The 21,907-nt window shown below is 33.3% G+C and overlaps 1 protein-coding gene and 1 long non-coding RNA gene across 2 annotated transcripts; both read left to right on the forward strand.

The window, feature by feature from the left end:
- Window positions 1-1,206: 1,206 nt before the first annotated feature.
- LOC129753436 (gustatory receptor for sugar taste 64a-like) lies at window positions 1,207-21,392 on the forward strand. Its single transcript, XM_055749260.1, has 5 exons — window positions 1,207-1,212; window positions 7,119-7,408; window positions 7,502-7,664; window positions 20,372-20,461; window positions 20,550-21,392. The coding sequence occupies exons 1-5, from the start codon at window positions 1,207-1,209 to the stop codon at window positions 20,667-20,669; spliced, it is 669 nt and encodes a 222-aa protein (XP_055605235.1). The 3' UTR covers window positions 20,670-21,392.
- Window positions 9,594-11,271, forward strand: LOC129756884 (uncharacterized). Its single transcript, XR_008739556.1, has 3 exons — window positions 9,594-10,076; window positions 10,144-10,598; window positions 10,659-11,271. It is a non-coding gene; the product is annotated as an uncharacterized LOC129756884 (long non-coding RNA).
- Window positions 21,393-21,907: the final 515 nt, after the last annotated feature.

Consider the following 21,907-nt stretch of genomic DNA (forward strand, 5'->3'; position numbering starts at 1 on the left):
ATATATATATATATATATATATATATATATATATATATATATATATATATATATATATATATATATATATATATATATATATATATATATATATATATATATATATATATATATATATATATATATATATATATATATATATATATATATATATATATATATATATATATATATATATATATATATATATATATATATATATATATATATATATATATATATATATATATATATATATATATATATATATATATATATATATATATATATATATATATATATATATATATATATATATATATATATATATATATATATATATATATATATATATATATATATATATATATATATATATAAATATATATATATATATATAGATATATATATATATATATATATATATATATATATATATATATATATATATATATATATATATATATATATATATATATATATATATATATATATATATATATATATATATATATATATATATATATATATATAGAGGAAGCTGACGATCTGTGTTAACTGCAAATTACTCAGTCTTTAATAAGAGTTTTCAGTTTTCTTCTTTTCAGAGCAATCTATGCTAGCGAATATATTTAGCGTTGGGTGAAGGATGGAACTTACAATCGCCATCGTAGCATATTATGGGAATATTTTTGAATTTTTGAAACTGGTTCGACTGAAAGCTTAACTGGGAGCCAAAATTTGGTGAAAGTTGACCAATTCACAATTCTGCCAACTGTATCAATTTTGTCAATTTTTGGTCAATTTAGTAGTTTTTGTCATTATTGTCATGTTTGTCATTTTGTCGATTTTGTCGAAGGCTAATGCGAGCGCGCCTATGGCCTATCGTGTATATTACGTCATTTAAAACTTGACGTCATATTTTTGTCATTTTGATTAGTGATGGCTTGGTGCTGCTAGGAAGCAAGATGGATACATTTTTTGGAGTAATCATTTTTATGATGTTTACTTTAAAAAATGAATTTGAAACTATTTTGTTTTTTCCTTTCTTTTATTGTTTGAAGAAAACAAAAAAATCAGTTATTTAAGTTAATAATCATTCTAATAGTTCAGCCCAGTTTCGTTAAAACGCCGTGAACAAAGGGTTCAAAAATTCACATTAATACACACAAATGCACAGACATCGTCAGAACGTCAGAACTCGTCGAGCTGATTTGATAGGTAATAATGAAGGTTGGTATAAGACCCATGATTAATGATCTCTTAAATCGACTAATAACTATGCCTTTCTGTAAAAAGGCAAAACACTTCATTCCTCATGAACATTCTATAACTCATCAGGGAAATTGGCGAAATAAAAATCGATTTCAAATAAAGAGATATACAGTGAGCGAAATAAGAATAGCACCACTATGTGTTTTGCTTGTTAAAATATGAATGCTTGAAAAATACGAAATTTTTCTTCCACAGTTTGTTCTGAATTGCCTAACGGATAAATCAAGCATAAGTTTACTTTTTTTGGGATGTAGCAATTGGCGTTGAGGACCAAAAATGTGAAAAAAGGGTGCGAAATAAGAATAGCACCACTTGAGTTTTTCAACAAAAACAAGATAATTTTTCAAAATTTACTGTGTAAAAGTGAATAATAATGCTTCTACGAATTATTTGAATAGATAACTGCATTTTTAGGAGTTTTCCAGAATTCCAAAGGTTTTCAAAGGTTTTAAAGGGGGTTTTAAGAGATGCTCCTCTAGCGTTAAGGAATTTGATATTTGAGCTGTATTCTTTATCAAACTACTTACTTTCTTCATTAAAAATGACGTGAAATGATGAAACAAACATTCGAGATTAATTTTGAATAAGAAAAAAATAGGTTGGAAATCACAAACTATGATTTTGTTCAGTAAACCACACTTTTTCCAGTTTCAAGTCGCAGATGGCAGCACTATCTTGCTGTTAAAACCAAATTTAGTCTCAATATTGATTTTCCAGGTTTGTTTAGGCCCATATTCATCATTTTAAGGTATTTTCCCATCACAGTTTTGTGGAAGTTCACGCTGCAGAAAGCTTTTCCGGATTTGCAAAAGAATCACCAGCACAAAAATGTACAACCGAAAAAATTCCTGCTCATCTCAACTTCCGATTCAATTGCAAATCATACCAATAAAACTGCTAGCCGTCTACTCCATCAAGCTCCAGCGCAAAGTATAACTTTATTCCGATAATTGGTCCAAAAAAATCACTTTTAGTGACCTTGATGCAATTCTATTTTTTTTGGATTTATTGATCTTAGAATTTCCAAAGCGTTCACACGGTACATGTATTTATTTCTTGACCAAAATAATCCAGCACTCCCTAATTAATCCCGGATATTCGAAAATGGGCATGAATTTGGTTAAATGGCAAGATAGTGCTGCCATCTATGACTTAAAACTAGAGAAATAGTGTTTGACTATTAAAAATATTAGTATTTTTGAATTCCAACCTGCTTTTTGGATTCAAACTCAGCCTCAAATCTATGTTTCATCATTTTGCATCATACTTATGAATGTTAATGAAGAAATCAAGCAGTTTGATAAAGTTTTAAGGCTTACATATCAAATTCCTTAGCGCTAGAGGAGCATCTCTTAAAACCCCCTTTTAATACCTTTGAAAACCTTTGGAATTCTGGAAAACTCCTAAAAATGCAGTTATCTATTCCAAATAATTCGTAGAAGCTTTATAATTCACTTTTACACAGTAAATTTTGAAAAATTATCTTGTTTTTGTTGAAAAGCTCAAGTGGTGCTATTCTTATTTCGCACCCTTTTTTCACATTTTTGGTCCTCAACGCCAATTGCTACATCCAAAAAAAGTAAACTTTTGCTTGATTCATCCGTTAGGCAATTCAGAACAAACTGTGGAAGAAAAATTTCGTATTTTTCAAGTATTCATATTTTAACAAGCAAAACACACAGTGGTGCTATTCTTATTTCGCTCACTGTAGTATAAAGCTTAGCTAAAAAATCAAGAAAGTCCCTTAAAAGAATTCATTGTTTCTTGAGATTGCAGTTTAACCCTTTTAATACCCAACAACGATATATCGTTGTTACAATTTTCGTAAGATAATTTGCTCATCTCATGAGACCTATTTATGTTTCAAAAGATGAAAATCTAAAATATATGTTCTTCGTTTTGTATACAACACATTGTTTTCTGAAATTAAAGACCGCGAAGAAATCGAAGCCGAAAAACACCGATCGACATTCTATATCTCAAAATCCTCTGAATCAAATATTCCTAAATTTAGTATCTTTGAGTTATCCAAAGTGGTATAATTAACATTTTAGAATATTGTCCCATCCCAGCAAACATTTTTGTAGCTATATTTGTATGGTGTTTTGATATACGTTCCATGTACATTATAAAATGATCGTATGAATGTTGAAAAAACAGCATTTACCTACCAAAGTGGACCAAATATATGTACATAGATAAATTTCATTTCTTTCTAAAACGACAAAAACTACACCAATTGGGCGCTATCCGATATCTTATTCGTACCTATCGGAAGAATACAAAAGAGCGCATAATTTTGCTCTCATAGCATTCAAATCGTTGCCAGCGACAATATTCCTAGAGTTTGTTTTGATTAGGTCGTATGCAAGGCCGGATTAAAGGGGGGGCAAAAGGGGCATTTGCCCCGGGCCCCCCGGCTCAAGGGGGCCCCCCGAGGGAAAAATAAGTTTGAACATGACTTAAATCATACTACCTAAATTTCTACAAATAAATGAAAAGTAATCAAAACTAGAAAATCCGAATGAAGAATAGTTTTCCTCTCACATAAATTAAGGTTCCTTAGGTTAACGAATGAAGTAATTTCTCCCGCATTTTTCGGGCTAAGAACATCAAAATCTTGGTATTGAAATTCTAAATTTTCAAAATCTGGGAAAAAAAGTAAACCGAATTCGAAGAAAATTTTAGGAAAAATATCTCAAATTTTCTTTTTTTTTACCGAAACAAGTCAGTCAGGATATTTTGTCAGGATCTCCTTGTTTTCATTCCATACAAACGTCTTGCACAATTATAATGTTTAGTTTTACGTTAACTTTCCAAGTAATGGTTACTGCTCTAAAATAGCAGCTAATTTCGTCAAAACTGAATCACAGTGCTAAGAGAGCACAGAGAAGCTTCATGAAAAACATCTGAGAATTTTACCCGGGCAATATCCGGGTTAATACCGGGTATTATTAAAAATTTTCACTTATCAATCGTTTTAATTGAAATAACCGTTGGTTGATAAATTCTTTTTTCCTCCCTGTTTTTGAAAACAAAATTTATAAAAAAAATCTGTAGTTGCATAAATTGCACCAACCGAAAGTATTGAGTTTCTTTATTGAATTTCCATTCCAGTTTCTGTCTTAGGTTTAAAATTCGTATTTGAACATTTTCAACTGATTTAACCAGCATTTCCCCATCTACTGAAGTTAATATCCTGAATTATTTTTAAATGATCATTCTCAAATTATCATTAAATCGATCTCATAGTTGAGTTGCTAATATCATTGCGTGATTCTCTTAACATGAATATTTCTTTGTTTTTTCCATCTTATATTTTTCAAGATTCAATTCATTGAGATTTTCAAGTCTTGTGTTGTTTCTTCCGTTATTAAAGCTCAGTTTTTTGGTTTTTCTGAATTTTGAGAACTTACAAAATTTGTTCAAGGTACTAAACTCATTTGGATTTCTTATCTGTTTTTTTTTTCAATGATAACTAATTCTGTTTTTTAAACATTTAATCTCTATTCTGTTTTTTTCCACTTCTACCCTTTGGAATCTTTGGGGGCATCGAATGAAACTTTTGTCACATTTAGAAAAACAATTTGATAACATTTTTTTTTTATCTGATGGGAATCATATTCATAAACATCTCATGAAAACGCATTTCGTGTTTCAAAGATATATAATTGAAATATACATTTGGTGCAATTTTTGCTGGGATTGTAACTTTAAATCTCCATTTTTTATATTAAATTAATATTTCGTTCCTCAAAACTTGATTTGAAATTATGATTAGATGTGAGACACTGAATTGTGGTTGTGCAAATAACCTAATTTGAAGTTTTGAATTCTTCAACTCTTATATCTGCATCTCTATAAATTTTGAATTTAATTATTTTGTTTATTTTTTTTTAAATTTTGTTTTCTATGTTTCAAATCTTCATAAAACTTTCCATTTGTCATAAGGTGAAAATTCCTCGACGGTCAATGATGAAATGAAAAACATTTAAAATATCTATTCGGTCATTATTCTAAATCAGAGAATTTTAGTTGGTGATAAGAGTATTAAAAAAAATTGAGAATAAAATTTTGCATTTGGAAGCTTCAATCAGACCTTCATTTTTGAGAAATTTCTAAACTCTTCCGCAATGTTTGCACTTGATAAATGAACAATTTTTATTTGAAGATACCAGAAACAAATTTCTACAACGAAAACATGGCTATTTGAAGAGAATATATTGAACACATCTCCAGTTCTTTTACACGTTCAAAATGTTTTCTATTCTCTGGGAAAGCATTTGAAAACAAAAAAAAACGAATCATAGGGGCCCCCGAGAAAAATTGCCCCGGGCCCCCCGATGACTTAATCCGGCCCTGGTCGTATGAACCACTTGATGTGTTTCGAGAAAATCGATATTAAAGTATTGAAGAACGATTTTAATTGTTATTTTAAGACTGTTAGTCAAATTCGTCCGAAAATTCTAAATTCAATGCAAAACCAGAAGGAGAACATGTGGATGTACTCAAAACTTGCGTTAGTCTGTTCTTTTCAATGAAAATGTACTTACGACCTATTGCATTTCTCGTTAGGCGCAAACGTGCTTTTCGCCAATCAATTAGTTTGATCCCAAGAACTAATTCCTTTCTCCTGAATCTATGCTATGTTCATTCGGAGTTGTTTCAAGAAATATTTGAACAATACTCCTATCTAATAGTTCCATTGGAAGATGCCGCTCTAAGACATTCGGATTCATTACTTTGTGGGACTATCCATTGCGAATTTGATCGGACGTTTCCGGCCACCACCTTCGACACATCTGTCCGTTAAAGGAGTGTGAAAAGGTGTCATCGTTTTTTATTATTTTGGCTGCTCCTGTAATGATAAAAACTTGATTGTACTCACCTAACAAGAATTTGTAGCCATTCATCATGCTAGGATAGTTGTTATCAGTCTCACTAACAGTTTCCGTTCATTTTAACATGAATTTTCTTCAATTTTTGAAGCAACTTCCGCGGCGATGCATAACGTCGTACAAACCAAATCGCCAAAATGTTTTTTGTGTCCTTTTGCATCACGACAATATACACGGCAGCGCAAAACGACTCAAAAACCATATTGCACTCAAAAATTAAAAAGCCATCAAACGTCCTAAATTCAAATCAATTTGGTAAAGTTATTCATTTATCAAACGAAACAAAATTTTTACCGATCATTGAATACATCTTTGTGAACCGTTTGCAGTAGATAACTCAGTTTTGTTTAAATTGGTTCATACGACCTAATCAAAACAAACTCTAGATTTCTCAGTTCTCTCATTGGGCAATATTACTCAATTTCCATCTGATTTTAAGCCATCTGGATGAACTACTGGTTGCAGAGAAAACAGGACAAAGATTTTCTCACTTGAAGCCCGCGCGGGAGCAAAATCATTTCAAAATTTACAAATATGGCGGACTTTCTATCATTTCCGATTCAAACTGACTTCAGACGGCTTTTTTAACGATTTTTTCACTATGCAGTTGGAATTGCGATTCGCAACACCATTGTAAACTACTTAAGTTGTCATTTCTGATACGATTTCATGTTTGCTGGGACGATTAAATTTATAACATTCGAGTTATGCTTTTGAATGTTGCACATTTGCGGCAAGCAAAAAAGCGCGAGATTTAGTATTTGGTCCGAAACGTGATAAGCCATGAAAAAACTTAACTTGATGTTTTGTACGGCCCTTTTGATTATATTATTAAATTTATGTTCAAAATCTTTAAAAACTAGATTTTTCTTTTTGTTAATTTGAGTTTGGTAACTTCAAGTGGCTATTTCTATTTGTGTTGATGGCATTCCTGTTGATATAATTAAAATTTTTTTCCATTTCTAGTACATCTCCCTGGCGCTAACCCTCTTTTGGAACTATCTGGACGTGTTCATCATCCTGTCGAGTTTGGCCATCGCCACCCGCTTCGAGCAGATCAACACGCATCTGGAATCGATGCTCACGGGTGACAACGTGCTGACACCGAATGAGCCATTTTGGGTCCGGATCCGGAACCATTACGTGGTGGTGTGCGAGCTGCTCGACGAGGTGAACCGTGTCATTTCGTGGATTATGCTGATATCATGCGCTACCAATTTGTACTTCATCTGTCTCCAGATACTGAACGTCTCGCAGTAAGTGAAAGCTTTAGCTTTGTGTTTGTTTGTTTTCTCTAGTCCATGATCCTGGGGTTTTTTTTTCTTCCTATTTTCCTTTCTCGGTGTCAGGAAGCTACGATATGTGATGAATGACATTTACTACTGGTTTTCGTTGCTGTTCCTGATTGCCCGAACCGTGACGATGTTTCTGAGTGCTGCCCACATTCACGAAACTGCCAAAAAGCCCCTTGACATAGTGACGAGAATTCCGAACTCCGGCTGGTGTGTGGAGGTACATAAGTATATGGGATAAGATAATGTTTCTGAGGATTATGTGTGACACTTTACAGTGTCAAGGTGATGCTGAAAATGTGTTGGCCTTTTTGCTCATTTCTTTATTTAGGTAATGTTTTGAAAAACATTATTGTAGCTTAAAAAATTAGCTCTTTTGAGATCTTTCAATCAAATGAGAATTTTTTTCGAGAATATCTCTGGAGCCACTATTGTATTGAAAACATTTGCCCTGGAAGCTTGCAATGGATCTAGATGGAAATCCTACAAGAAAGCCTTCAACATTTTGGGAATCACATTTGAGAGAGTTGATTTAAGACAAAATTATCAAGGTGTATCGAAGTTGTGGTGATGTTGGCGCATTCACTTTTATTTAATTTTCTACCCACATACGTACAAGGTGATAATAAAGTTCCCGTGAAGGGTGATACGGTCAAAATTTGGTCAATATCAACTTGACGTATTTCTTTCAATTTTGCATTTAAAAAACCTGAATACATCTCATTTTGAAGGTGTGTGTGTGTGTAGAATGTTGCTCCTATTCTTCTATTTTGATTTTAAAATTCCTTCTTCAGTTGTCAAAATGCCGTTCAAGGAAGAAGAGCAGCGTATCAAAATTTTGCTCGCGTATCGCGAAAATCCGAGCTACTCGCACGCAAACTGGCAAAATCGCTAAAAGTTGCCAAATCAACCGTTACAAATGTAATTAAAGTGTTTGGGGAACGTTTGTCGACAGCCAGGAAGTCTAGATTGGGTTGAAATCGAAACCCGGAAGCCGCTGAGACGACAAAGAGAGTTGCCGGTAGTTTCAAGCGAAACCCTAACCTCTCTTTCTCCGGGTCTACAACCGTGCATCGAGCCAAAAAACCAGCCGGACTATCGACTTACAAGAAGGTAGTGACTCCAAATCGCGATGATAAACAAAATACGACGGCCAAAGCGCGATCCCGGAGGCTGTACACGATGATGCTGACGAAGTTTGACTGCGTGGTAATGGACGACGAAACCTACGTCAAAGCCGACTACAAGCAGCTTCCGGGACAGGAGTTTTATACGGCAAAATGAAGAGGAAAGATAACAGATATTTTCAAGCACATGAAACTGTCAAAATTCGCGAAGAAATATCTGGTGTGGCAAGCCATCTGTACCTGTGGCTCGAAAAGTAGCATTTTACGCATTTACGTGAAATAGTGTTTGAATAAACGCCTGCTGTCTTTCCTGAAGAAACACGGTTGTTCCGTACTGTTTTGGCCGGATTTGGCATCTTGCCATTACGGTAAAAAGACCATGGAGTGGTACGCCGCCAACAACGTGCAGGTGGTTTCCAATGACAAGAACCCTCCCAACACGCCAGAGCTCCGCCCAATTGAGAAATACTGAGATATTGTCAAGAGGAACCTTAAGAAGACCAAAAAAACTGCTAAGGACGAGCAGCAGTTCAAGGCAAACTGGCTCCCTGCGGCGAAGAAGGTGGACAAGGTGGCTGTACAAAATCTGATGGCAGGGGTTAAGCGTAAGGCCCGGCAATTCGGATTTGGAAAAACGGAAGCCCAACTGAATATTTTTCCTGAATTTTATACTAATTAAACTTGAAAAAGAAATTTAATTTGATTTTTTGAATGACGATTTCACCGATTTACACGCGTTTTCCCTTGACCAAATTTTGACCGTATCACCCTTTATATACACACCAAAAAATTTTCAAAATTACACGTGACAGAAACGCTTGAAGCCATAATTATGTTTGATCTATTTTTGAATATGATCTAATTTTACATCATTCCACATCTATTATCAGGTCTCAACTTGAAAATTAGTCTTGAGTGATGTAAAATTATGTACCTCATGACATTTTCGGGTATGTTTACTTTATATCAAACCGAATGCGGAGCCTGTTGTAATTATGTCTGATCTGCGCCGTTATGGAAATCCAAAAACTTCCAGTTATTCAGTGAAATCGTTCGCATAAATCCGTAATAAATGTGCAAAATGAAGATTTTATCCTTTAGGAATATGGATTTTTAAATTGTGCTTCAAAAATAAGTAATTAAAAGAATGCGGAGCTGCCTGTGTGTGTATGAGTACATAAAAGAACTGGAAATCATCAGTCTTGTTCTGAATTTTATGTGAGATTTACGTAATATTTATTTTACTGATAAATTTACCATATGCCTTCGTTGAATTATTCAAATAAAAATATTCACTGAAAAGTTTATACACAATTAAAGCCAATTGGCACCACTGCTTCAACGAAAAACAAAATAATTATCTTGGCGTTCGGCTTCATTCGTCTTTTTCGGGTTTGTTTATTTTCACGCGCAGCAAGGAAATTGAAGTGATTAGAACTTCTTGCGTTGTGGGTTTCACGGTACCGTTTCCTGGGCGCTGCACCGAATTCGTCAGAATGCATCAGGTAAGTAAACAGTAACTACTTTTGACTTTGTTATCTTCGTTTGATTTTCATTTTTTGTTTATTGTAGACCCGTTGGCTGATGGGGATTAGCGGGATTAGCCGGAATCGAGAGCTGATCATCGACCAGAACCTTAGAAGAACCTTCCTAGGACAGTGCTAGCAGCAGTCAAACGCCGTCCCCTTCCCCCATGTGTGGTGCGAGCAACACGCAACAGCAGAATCCTTTCGGGAGACCGAACGCCGTTCTCCCAAATGTGGTGCGAGTAGCACGGGACAATGGAATCATCTGGGGAGAGTGCTTGCAGCAGCAAAATTCCGTTCACCTGGTGTGTCCCCAAGTGTGGTGGGAACAAACACGCGACAACAGAATCCTTCCGGGAGTGTACTACTAGAAGCCGAACGTCGTCTCCCAATGCAGGAATAAAATTGAAATAATTGTGAAAACTGCATACCATGGGGATGTCACGGTACCGTTTCCTGAGAGCTGCAACGAATTCGCTAAAATGCATCAATTAGTTAATGGTAACGATGTTTTGTCTTTTATTTTGATTTTCGTTCGATTTCAATTTTTTTTTATTGTAGATCCGTGGGCAGATGGGGATAAAATAGCCGAGATCGAGAGCTGATCAGCCGCAAGAATGTATACCGGAGAATGCTGGCAGCAGCACCCCGAATGTGGGGCGAGCAGCATGCGACAGCAGGACCTTTCCAGGATACTGATAGCAGCAGCCAAAGGATATTCCCAATAATGTGTGGTTCGAAAAGAACGTAACAACTGAACCCTTCCAGGCGAGTAGACACTAGCAGAGTTTGTCCTGTAAGTAATTCATAGGCTCCAACTAAACTGTATTATTTAAACCTGTATAAAGCAGTAAGACACACTCTCTCTCACACACACACACACACGCACACACACACACACACACACACACACACACACACACACACACACACACACACACACACACACACACACACACACACACACACACACACACACACACACACACAAATATGCACACAAACTTGTGAAATATTTAAAAAAAATACTTATCATCAAATCTCAATCTATAGCATTGATGCATTATATGGTTAAGTTTCATTTGAGAATATTTTTCATCTATCTAATTTAACGATTATTTCAAAAGAACAGAAAATTTGATCTTATTTCAAAAGGAATAATCTTTGCTTTGTACTGCCACAAAAACAATTGTTGTTCAAAAAAAATAAGGAGAGGTTTGTGTTTTAGAATTTTATCATTTATTGTAACTAATCATAAGTAAAAATTAATTCTTTGATACAAATGATAATATAAGTTATACAATATCCATCATTTATGGAATTTTTCTGGGTCTTGACTTTATCTTTGATATCACATCCTAACAGTTGACGAGTAACAATTTTATTTACCTTATAATCAAATTATCAATCAAAACTAGCGAATTTTCAACATAAAATAAAGATAATCTTTTTGGTAGATGCCATTACATTTACTTCATATAGTAAACTAATGGAGGTAAAAATTTTGAGAGAAATTAATATTCACGAACATATTATAGTAAAATTTCACAGTTTTAAAGAATGCTTGTTATTAAACATTATTTAGTTTCTATTATTGGAATCGCACTAAAGCTAATTCCAGTTTTTTAAGCTTGAATAACGTTTAATGACTAGTATTTTTGCAAAATGTGAAACTTTACCTAGAATTTTGTCCAAGAAAATAAATTTCTTTAAAAATTTATATTAACGAAAACTTTCGTCACCTAAAACTTTAAAGAACGCAATTTTATGTCTATAATAATCTAAATTTAGGTAAAAAACGATGCTTTGCTTTTGTGCGTCTAATTTGACATAAATTCACATCATCGATGATATAATATTATGGCAAATAGGTCATAAAATTTATGTCAGAGAATTTATGGCTTTAAGCGTTTCTGTTTTTTCTCGTGTAATTTTATGTCAAAAGTGATGCTTCAATTTTGTGCATCCAATTTGACATAAATTTACACCAAAAAATTAATAGTGTGTAGGCCATGAAAAACGTTCAATTCTTAGAACATGGTATTTCCAAAAGAGGTTCGCGAGCCACAAAAAGCAGGTCGCGGGTCACATGTGGCCCGCGGGTCCTGTTTTGGTCACCCATTCCAGCATTCCAGATTTCCTTGACCGGAAATTTTAAAAAAAATTTAGACCGATCCGGTTGTTCGCATATCGTGGTATAAGCCCAGATTTCTCCCGTATTTATTGACATTATTCGAAAAATTGCACAAAATTCATTTTTGCTTCCAACAAAGATATATTTTTAGACAATTTATTTTCAAACCAGGTATCGTGAAATATGGCAGTCGGGAATGGTGACGGGAATTTACAGAGTTTTTTTTTTTAATTTGATAAAGGGAGACAGTTGTTCAATCCTCTCAATCCAAATAAAAGATGATGCATTTACTGATCTCAAAGGTAAAATTGGTTTGTTAAGGAGCCAAAACGTTTTATTTTTACAGGAGTTTCAATAGTTTGGGCTCATACTGGGGACTTCAATCTTCAGTTTTAAGTTTTGAGTGTGAACATAGATATGTTGATATGAGTAATTCTAAAAAATATGAAAAACCTCAATTTTTTTTTGGTTTTTATTATAAATTCAAACTTTAGGAAATTGATTCTCAGTTAAATGTTTCAGAAAACAAGCATTTATAACCAGACTTCAAAAGACACGACCGCTGAATTTTTTTATCTAGGCATTTTGTCTTGAATGGGCATTTTTTTTCTTTATTATAGAGACTTTCAGCTCGGCATGTTGACCACCACCTGTTTTTATTAAAAAACTAGCTGGCCCGGTTTGCTTTGCTCTTCCTCCAATGGGAAAAATTAAATTCATTAAAATTGTTATATTTAAAATATACTTCCTTTCAAATTGAAATTTCAACATTATTCAAAGGCGAACTATATTTCATGGCATCTGAGCTTCGAAATTGTCTTGAGGCTCAACGTAATTTGAAGGTTTGAAGGTTGAAAGAACTACCCTTTAGAAAAAAATGGAGGGATCTGAAACACAATAAATAAAACCTTTAAAGTAAAAAACCATTCTTGCTGAGGCGAAAGGAGTATAATTTGTACATAATCAAAAAGTGTTCCAAACTTTATGAAAACACTAACTCATTGGTTTGTTAATATAATGTGTAATATTTATTGAATATGAGAGTCTTCATTCATTATTGTGAATTTCAATATTTTTTTTAGAAACGTCGCTGGTGAACTGGCAACAAAACACAGACTTCCGCCAATCTAGTACCTCACTATTCTTTGTCGGAAGTCTTTCGGAAGTCGGAAGTCCGGACTTCCGAATTAAAATTTAGCGCTGGCGCGATAATGAAATAGGAAGCGTCTATCAATACAATATATATTCTTAATTGGTTAAAACTTATTTGTCAATTCGCTTACGTTAATCAATTTTTAACAAAAATCCTTCAAAGATTGTTAAAAAAATTTCAAATATTTATAATTTTGTATGGCAGCCTTCCCCCCTTTTTTTTTTTGATTCGGAGGGGTTTGTTATTATTCGGAGGGGTTTATAGTATTATAGAAATCATACTTGATCTTAAAAAGGGCTACACACCATATTTCACTTCACATACCAAATTTCACATTAATCGGTAAAGCAGTTTCCCGATCTATAGGGAACAGACAGACAGACAAACATTCAGTTTTATATATAGGAGAGATATGGGCTTAACGAGCACTCGGGGCATAGTAAGCACCCCTCTTTTCCCCGAAAGTACAAATTTTCTTAAATAAATTTTCATGAGGAACAGTTTTGTAGCTCCTATAGTATTAATTTTTCAGAAAAACAGAAATCTCTTTATCATCTTTACAGAAATACTTTAAAAAAACCAACAAGATCTCAAGGGACGAAAATTTATGATTGTTAAATCATCTAAATCTATAAGATATGCTTTGCAACATGATGTACGCATTGTTCCTCAATTTTCACCATCATTAAATTTTTGGTTTTCACTATAATCAATTTTAAAAGGCATTTTCACTTTAACTTATTAACTTGGGGTGATCAGAGCACCATTGGTCGGGGCACAATGAGCATTTTCTGCCGTAGCATATAGTAGCGAATTCAACTCGATGAAGCCAACTGAATTATAGAGCTACAGCTTTACTAGCTTACATCTGACGTGTGTGTGAGCGAATTGTTTGTATTCTACAAACAGACATAAATTTTTCTGCTGTTGCTCTGTTTGATGGATCTACGACTCACTGTTTTGTGCAAAATACATGCTTTGTATCATCATGTATGGTAGTTGAAAAAAATATCACCTCGACCAGGAATCGAATTTGAGTCCACTGATTACCTCTTCGACTTCTAACCAATAGGCCAAATCGTAAGATAAAACAAGTCAAGTTTTAGCTGTATAATTCAGTAGACTTCATTAAATTGAATCCACTGCTAGATTCTACGGCAGAAAATGCTCGTCGTGCCCCGACAAATGGTGCTTATACTACCCCAGTGGATGTTCTCATTTTGCCTCTACAGTGACTGATTTTTAGCTTTTGGCAAACTAATTTTAAATGCATTTTTAAACGATTTTATCTACTTTTAGCCCGTTAGGAAATATACTTTGAGTGTCTGAACACGAAACAAAGAAGTATTTCACAAATTATAGCTTTTTTCTATGGTTAAATTAGCGTCATTCTTAAGGTGGCCATTATTGATTATGCCCTTATTTCCCCTATAGTTAATTAATAAGTGATTTAAAAAAATGATGATTGCGTATTTGAATCAGAACAACCAGAATCTTTATCAATATTTATATCGGAAAAGTTTCATGTACAAGAATCATTTTTAATATATATATGATAAATTAACTAGGAGAAGGGAAGCTATTAATTTGGAATCTGGTTAGTCGGCTAGCTCATGATAATATTTTCGGCAACTTATGTTAATTTTTCAACTATCTCAATGTTTTTTCTTGAAACGAGTTATAAAACCGACGTTAAAAGTTGCCAAGCTATCATATGTCTTTTGGCACGGTATGTTTATAGAAGATGTTTAAAAGAAAAAATACAGTAACTCTATTTTTTTCAGAAATAGAAAATTTTGCCTTTTCTGAATCATTTTCAGGCGAAATTAAAATATTTGGTCGGTGAGTCCCCATACGTTTTGTTTTTTTGAAGATTTGTAGTCCATATTTAGAAATTTTTAGCTGTAAACTTATTCCAGTGCAATGGAATAGTAACTTTTTTCATTGAAAATTTATTTTTTTATTTTTATTCAAGTTTTTGTCATACTGAAACAATGAAAAATTTCAACGCCTGGAAAGATAAATGATTTATATATTCAGAAAAACTCATTTTTTTTATGAATTTTTAATTTAAAATTTTATTATTTGTGATATCATTTCTTTAATTGGTGTAATCTCAATGTAACTTTAATTTATATTCGTATGTGTATATCTTGGAGAACTTATTCTGGTTAAAAAAATGATACAGGAATAAGAACAGCCCAACACCATTTGATTGGCTTCCAACAAAATATTTAAAACCTTTTCTTTTTTTTTTTCAAAATTGTTCTTTGAAATATTTCCACCATATGCAGGCTCGCCCTTTAGAAAACATAAATAAAATTTTTGATGACACCACTCTTTTGAACGCATTTTTGAACTTTGTTTACTTAGTTTAATTTTACACATTTCCTAGCAGACCAATTTTCAATAGAATTTAAAATATTAAATTTAGTTAAAAGTACTTGCACTGGAACCCGTTTATCTTTCGCTACATAACATTCATGTTTAATTTCTTTTTCCCATATTTAGGTGAATAAATTTTCTATCAATCATTTGAACTTCATTTTTGCTAAAGAATTGAAATATTGATGATATTTTGGATTTCATGATCAACAAAACGATGAAAAAAGATTTTTTTACAAGAGAAATTTGAATTTCATCGGCGTTTTTAGACCAGATTTATGCGTTTTATTTTTTTTATGGGTTTCTATGGTTTATTCAAATCAAGGATTTCAATAATTTTTACCATAATTGATATAAAATTATAGAAGTTATGATTGTTTTACTGTAACATTAATGCTTCATTAAGGTTCTATTTAATAATAAAGAAACAGTTCAGTGTACAGTAGAATAACTAAAATAAGTAAGGGATGAACAAAATATGATGAGTCTTACGCGCTGCAGGCTAACTTGCTATCGATCATTTGCAATTCACTTTCGCAATTCACATCAATTCTCTTGATTTTTGTAAATTTTAGATCGACAAAAAGTTTGAAATGCATGTTTTGGTAATAATTCAAATTTATCAGAGTTTTAGACTAGATTCATCCATTAAATAAAATTATTTAAAAAAAAACTACAAATTAAATTTTAAACAAAAAAAATCAAGAGATTATTTAAATAATATAGTGGGTTGGAAAGCGTAGAAGCTTAGATTATTTAACCTTAACAGATGCTCTTTGAATAAAATGGAAGAATCACAGAGTACAGCAGGGGTACAAAAATTGGACTGGAAAATGATTAAATTAATAGGTTAAAGGAAACTCCGAGTTTTTCATGATCATTGTATCAACAGACAGTAACAAATTAAACTAGATTGAACTGCTGTAGCGATTTGCTTTGAGTCTGAAGTGCAGATGGAATTTTGAGACAATTAAATCAGGAGAAGTATAAATAATCATTTCTTTTTAAAAATTGTTTTTAACTGATCGTTTACTTTTGAATATTGATTTTCTAAATTTTTAAAAGCTTCAGTTAAGACAAACGTTTCTACTCCAGATCGAATAACGATAAGCGTTATCACAAAAAAAGTATAGCGCTTCCTAGTGTTAACTTATTTTCTTAATCATAGAGCTTTTTTTTTGAATAAAATTTCCTCCAGTGTTGCCGCAACCAGAAAATCTGAAGACAACGGATTCAACTAGATTCATATATGGATTCATATTATTCTAGATAATTCTAATAATTTCAGATAATTTGATCCTCTCAGACTGCTGACAGGATTTGCCAGCCAATATTTAAATCAAAGGATTAGAATATACCTTTTTAGCATATTTTTACGTTTAAACAGCTCTGTTACTAATAAAAATAAAAAAAAAGTTTTTCAAAGTTTTTGATGACATTGTTGAGTTATTTGTTTAATTTAAAAGTAGTGGAAGTCAAAATTTAGATAATTAGCATCTGTGAAATTATATAACAATAAAAATATATTTATTTTTTTAAGAATTCAAATAGAAAAATTTCAAAAAAAAAAATTGTATGGGGGGTCACCGACAGAATATTTTAATTTTTGGTGATAATGAACCGGAAAAAGCTCTACTTTCAGCCCATGCAAAAATTAGCGTTACTGTATTTTTTTTCTTTAAGTCCTTCTACGAAACACACCGTGTTGGCATTGGAAAACAATTCAAATTCACTATATCGGTCACTTGAAAATTAGTTGAATGTTTTTATCATGATTTTTTAAAAATTTTCTCTTAATTTTTTTATTACATTTATAATGAACGTGTCCTAATAATACCGTGGCATTTGTTACTTGAAATTGGAACTGATATGTTTCTTTTTCCCTTTCGGTTTACTTTTGTTCGAGAAATAGTACATTTGTGAGAAAAAATATGATCATAAAAAGCTACAGATTTATTTGCACAAAATTGTAAAAAAACAATTTTTATATTTTTTAAAATAATTATTCCTAATATTGTTCAGCAAAACAATTTTGAGTAAAGTTGCATAAACTGAAAGTGTTTGAGCTCATTGATCATGTGAATTGGTTCTCGTAAATATATGATCGGTTAAATAAACCAATCATTAAAAAGATTTCGTATGCTGAGCATCTTTATCGAGATCCATACTCATAATCATACATGGAACCCGGAATCTATTCGAACGTGCCAAACGATGATGATACACATCTTCCCAGTTCCATTTCTCAGACTGGAAAATATTCTAAAACAATGTGGGAGGCAACAATATTGTGCAAATCCTAAGGAAGGGTAAGGAAACGCAATTTATTACAAACCCCTCAAGACAAATTTCAACAAACTGAGTTTCCGGAAATGATGCTCTTCAACACTCCACTCGAGGGCTTTCCAGTTTGCGTCTTTCCGCCAAAGACTTTTCACACTTCACACACACATCAATCTCTGTGCATTTTAGGGGGGCACTTGGAAGTGCAAAATTTAGACACTCGACATTGAAGGTTCTCGGAAGAAGGCAGACTCGGCTTTTCTCAATGGTTGGCTGAAATATGAATGTAAGGTACTACATTTGTAGGATGTCGGTAGCTCATAATGCATGCATGGAAGCTGCTGCTTTTGGCGGCACCGCATAGTCTCTTAATAATCGTAAGACTTTGGGGCTGGCTTTCCCTTCGCAGATTTTCTCTTTCAAGTAGGTAGGGGAAAGGTTTCCTAAATGGGCCTATCGGGTTAAATGACCCTACGGCTGTTTGGCGAAATGGCTGACTAGACAGCTTATCTGACCAATGCATTTTGAGGGTGCTACGCTTAGAACATAAGGCAAGAAAGAATTTTATGAATTTATAAACTTAAAAAAAATTAAAAAATCATACAATGTTTTGATACATTTTGATGTAATATTTCGACTTTTAAAAATTATACGTAAAGAAGTTTATAACAAAATTTAGGATGGTTTTTGTTTCTTACTCAAATGAACTTAAGAAATTCAACATATTTCAGCTTTTGTGGAGGTTAAATAATGATTATATATGGGAATAATAGAGTGTTTTTGTATGCCCCCATCATGTTTGTAAAATGCCTCCATCCTAAAATAACAGGTTAAATAGAATAAATAAATGATTTTTATCACTGAACCTTCAAATCTAAGCTCTGAATAACATCTTAAGGAAGAATTGAAGATCTAAAGACAGATTTGATAAAGTTTTTCTCATGGATGAACTGCCTTCATAGTGCGGCAACCCTAACTTTTGTTTTATTCCATAAAATTATAATACACATAGATTTTGATAAAACTTTGGCTTTGTCGTACGGAAATTATTACTTTCTATCAGTTTCAATGAAATTATACGGAAATATTGCAAAAAAACAGGAATTTTGTACAAAACATAAATAGGCGCATTTAGCCCGCACGGTTTGAAGTTCGGCATTTTAGACAACACTTATCATAAAATTGTTTTCTCAAAAAACGGAAGAAAATTTTAACATAAAAAGTACTCCAATGTATAGAAAACAGATGCCTGCACACGTGTATATAGTTTTTGTACACATATTCGACGTGATATTTGAGAAAATCAGTGTTCTGCTTAATAGGCGCATATAGCCCGCTTCTCCCCTATGTAGCTGTTTGCGTGAAAATCCAATAAATGTTTCAGAAGTTCTGCAGAGGTTATGCTCTTTTCCAGGACCTTTGTAGGAGTATTGATTTTGGGATCGGATGGGCGAACAAAGTTAAAATTTATCGTTTCGTTTTTTTTATAGAGACGCAGAGAATAGTTATTGAAACGAATAACCTAACTAAAAAAATCAAGAATGATCAGGAAAAATTGATTTTTAATCAAAACATGATAAATTTACGTTTTGAATGGCTAAAATTCCTTAGGATTGGCTGAATTAATTTCAAAACGTTATTTCTCTATCTCGGAACAAAACGTTATTTCTCTATCTCGGAACACAGCTTTTACAGCAACTATGTCTTATTCCGATGAGCTGGAAAGATCTCAAAAGAATTTCAGCCACATCCTTTCCAAAATGTGTCTTGGTGTCGGTTCAATCACGAGAGAATTTCGACAACAAGCTATCCAATATCTCCAGCCAATTAGTTTCATAAATCAAAACTCAAACAATCTGAGTAGAGTAGAGTAGAGTAGAGTAGAGTAGAGTAGAGTAGAGTAGGAGTAGGAGTAGGAGTAGGAGTAGGAGTAGGAGTAGGAGTAAGAGTAGGAGTAGGAGTAGGAGTAGGAGTAGGAGTAGGAGTAGGAGTAGGAGTAGGAGTAGGAGTAGGAGTAGGAGTAGGAGTAGGAGTAGGAGTAGCAGTAGGAGTAGGAGTAGGAGTAGAGTAGAGTAGAGTAGAGTAGAGTAGAGTAGGGTAGAGTAGAGTTGGGTGCAGTAGTGTAGTTTGGAGTAAATTAGATTAAAATCCAGGCGATTTTTGTTCCGTGGTATCAAGCAATTTAACAGTGATCTAAGGTGTTTTTAATAAAATTCTCCTCAATCACCTGTATGAATCGATAAAAAGATAACCTCTCTAAAATCAAGACTTTATCCGTCTCCGTTCTGAATCACCATAACTTTGCTCCTCCCCTTACAGCTGGAACGTTTCGCAACGCAGCTTAAAAGTGAAACGGTGGCCCTTTCTGGGATGGGATTTTTCGACGTCACCCGCCAATTGCTGTTCTCGGTAAGAATCGAATCAAAAGTCCCTTTTTACGATTATCGGCATCGATATCGACAGCATTTTACATTATTGTGGTTTACCCCTTTTGCAGATGGCTGGCACAATTGTAACGTACGAGCTGGTCATGCTCAAATTTGACCGGCTATCCGTCGGCAAAGGATACATCCGGCCCTGTTCGTACTTTGAAATCGAGAAAAGTTGGCTCAGCTGAAGGATTCCACACCCCGCATTCATTCTTTCAGCCTCTGGAAACAACTCGCCGCAATAAAATTAATAATAAATTGTCTTCAAGGAAACGGTGCGTCAGCTTACTAAGTTCATCGAATGTGAGCGTCTACCTACTGTTAGAATTGACCGAATCTCCGACACTTTGTAACAGTTGTAAGTTGTGTTGTGTGCTGAAAATTTATTTCTATTGCTCATGCTAGTTCATGAGCCTAAGAGGCGATGACAAAAAAACTAAAAAAAAACACTTGTTGATACCGGTTTTTAATTTTCAAATGAGAGGAGAAGACGACAGTGAAGAAGATCCTCACAAAACATCAGCATCGTCAACACGAACGCTATTGGAATTGGCTATCTTTTATTAGTGGCATCGATTGACCTTAAACCCGTCGGCAGTCCGGCCAAAAAGTGGCCCCCATCGACGTATAGTTGGTACCTATTTACCTGTTAGCCGTTTGACCGTTTACGCTACTCAACAAACCCCGACATATCGCACAGATTCGTGCACGCAATCTGCATATCGTTTCTAGATTTCAAATGAGTAGGGGACATAGGGGTATTTGGTGCAATAACAACAGGTGTAACTATCTAAAGAATTGTGAAAAACGTGAAAAACTTGTTCTATCGAGTTTGTAAATTCAAGAAGTTTAATAGAATTTAAGGATTTTTTTGATGTTGTAATAAAACTGAATGTTACTAGTAGGTAAAAAGGAAGTAAATAGTCTTAGAAAAATATGTTTCTTTCGAAATTTCTCTTAGATTCAATAAAATAATTATTTATTTCTAAAGTTAAATCCGAGTTGTTAACATTAAAACAAAATTGCTTTAAAGAGGAGACTTACTTCAGTAAAACTTTGAAAGATTTTTTAAAATTTACTTTGAAATTTCAATGTAGATTTTGAAAACGGGATGGATCGAGGAAGTTTTCGGACTGTTTCTGATCCCTGAGTCAAACTCAGCATTTTTAGTTCCTGTTTAGACCAATTTAACAGAAAACAGAAATAGGGATGAATCATCCAACAGGATGAAAATCCCAGAAAAAAAAATTTAACGGAAATAAAAAATGAATGGACTTTTACAGTAAATTTCAAACAAAAACAGTGATTGATTTATTGAGAACATTGAACAGCACACGTTACTTAAGGAAAAAACGATTTTTTCGGAACTTCCATTGTTTTAACGTTAACCAGTGAATTTTTTGCCTAATGAACATATATACTTTGT

Source organism: Uranotaenia lowii, chromosome 3 (assembly GCF_029784155.1).
Source record: "Uranotaenia lowii strain MFRU-FL chromosome 3, ASM2978415v1, whole genome shotgun sequence".
Lineage (NCBI taxonomy): Eukaryota > Metazoa > Arthropoda > Insecta > Diptera > Culicidae > Uranotaenia > Uranotaenia lowii.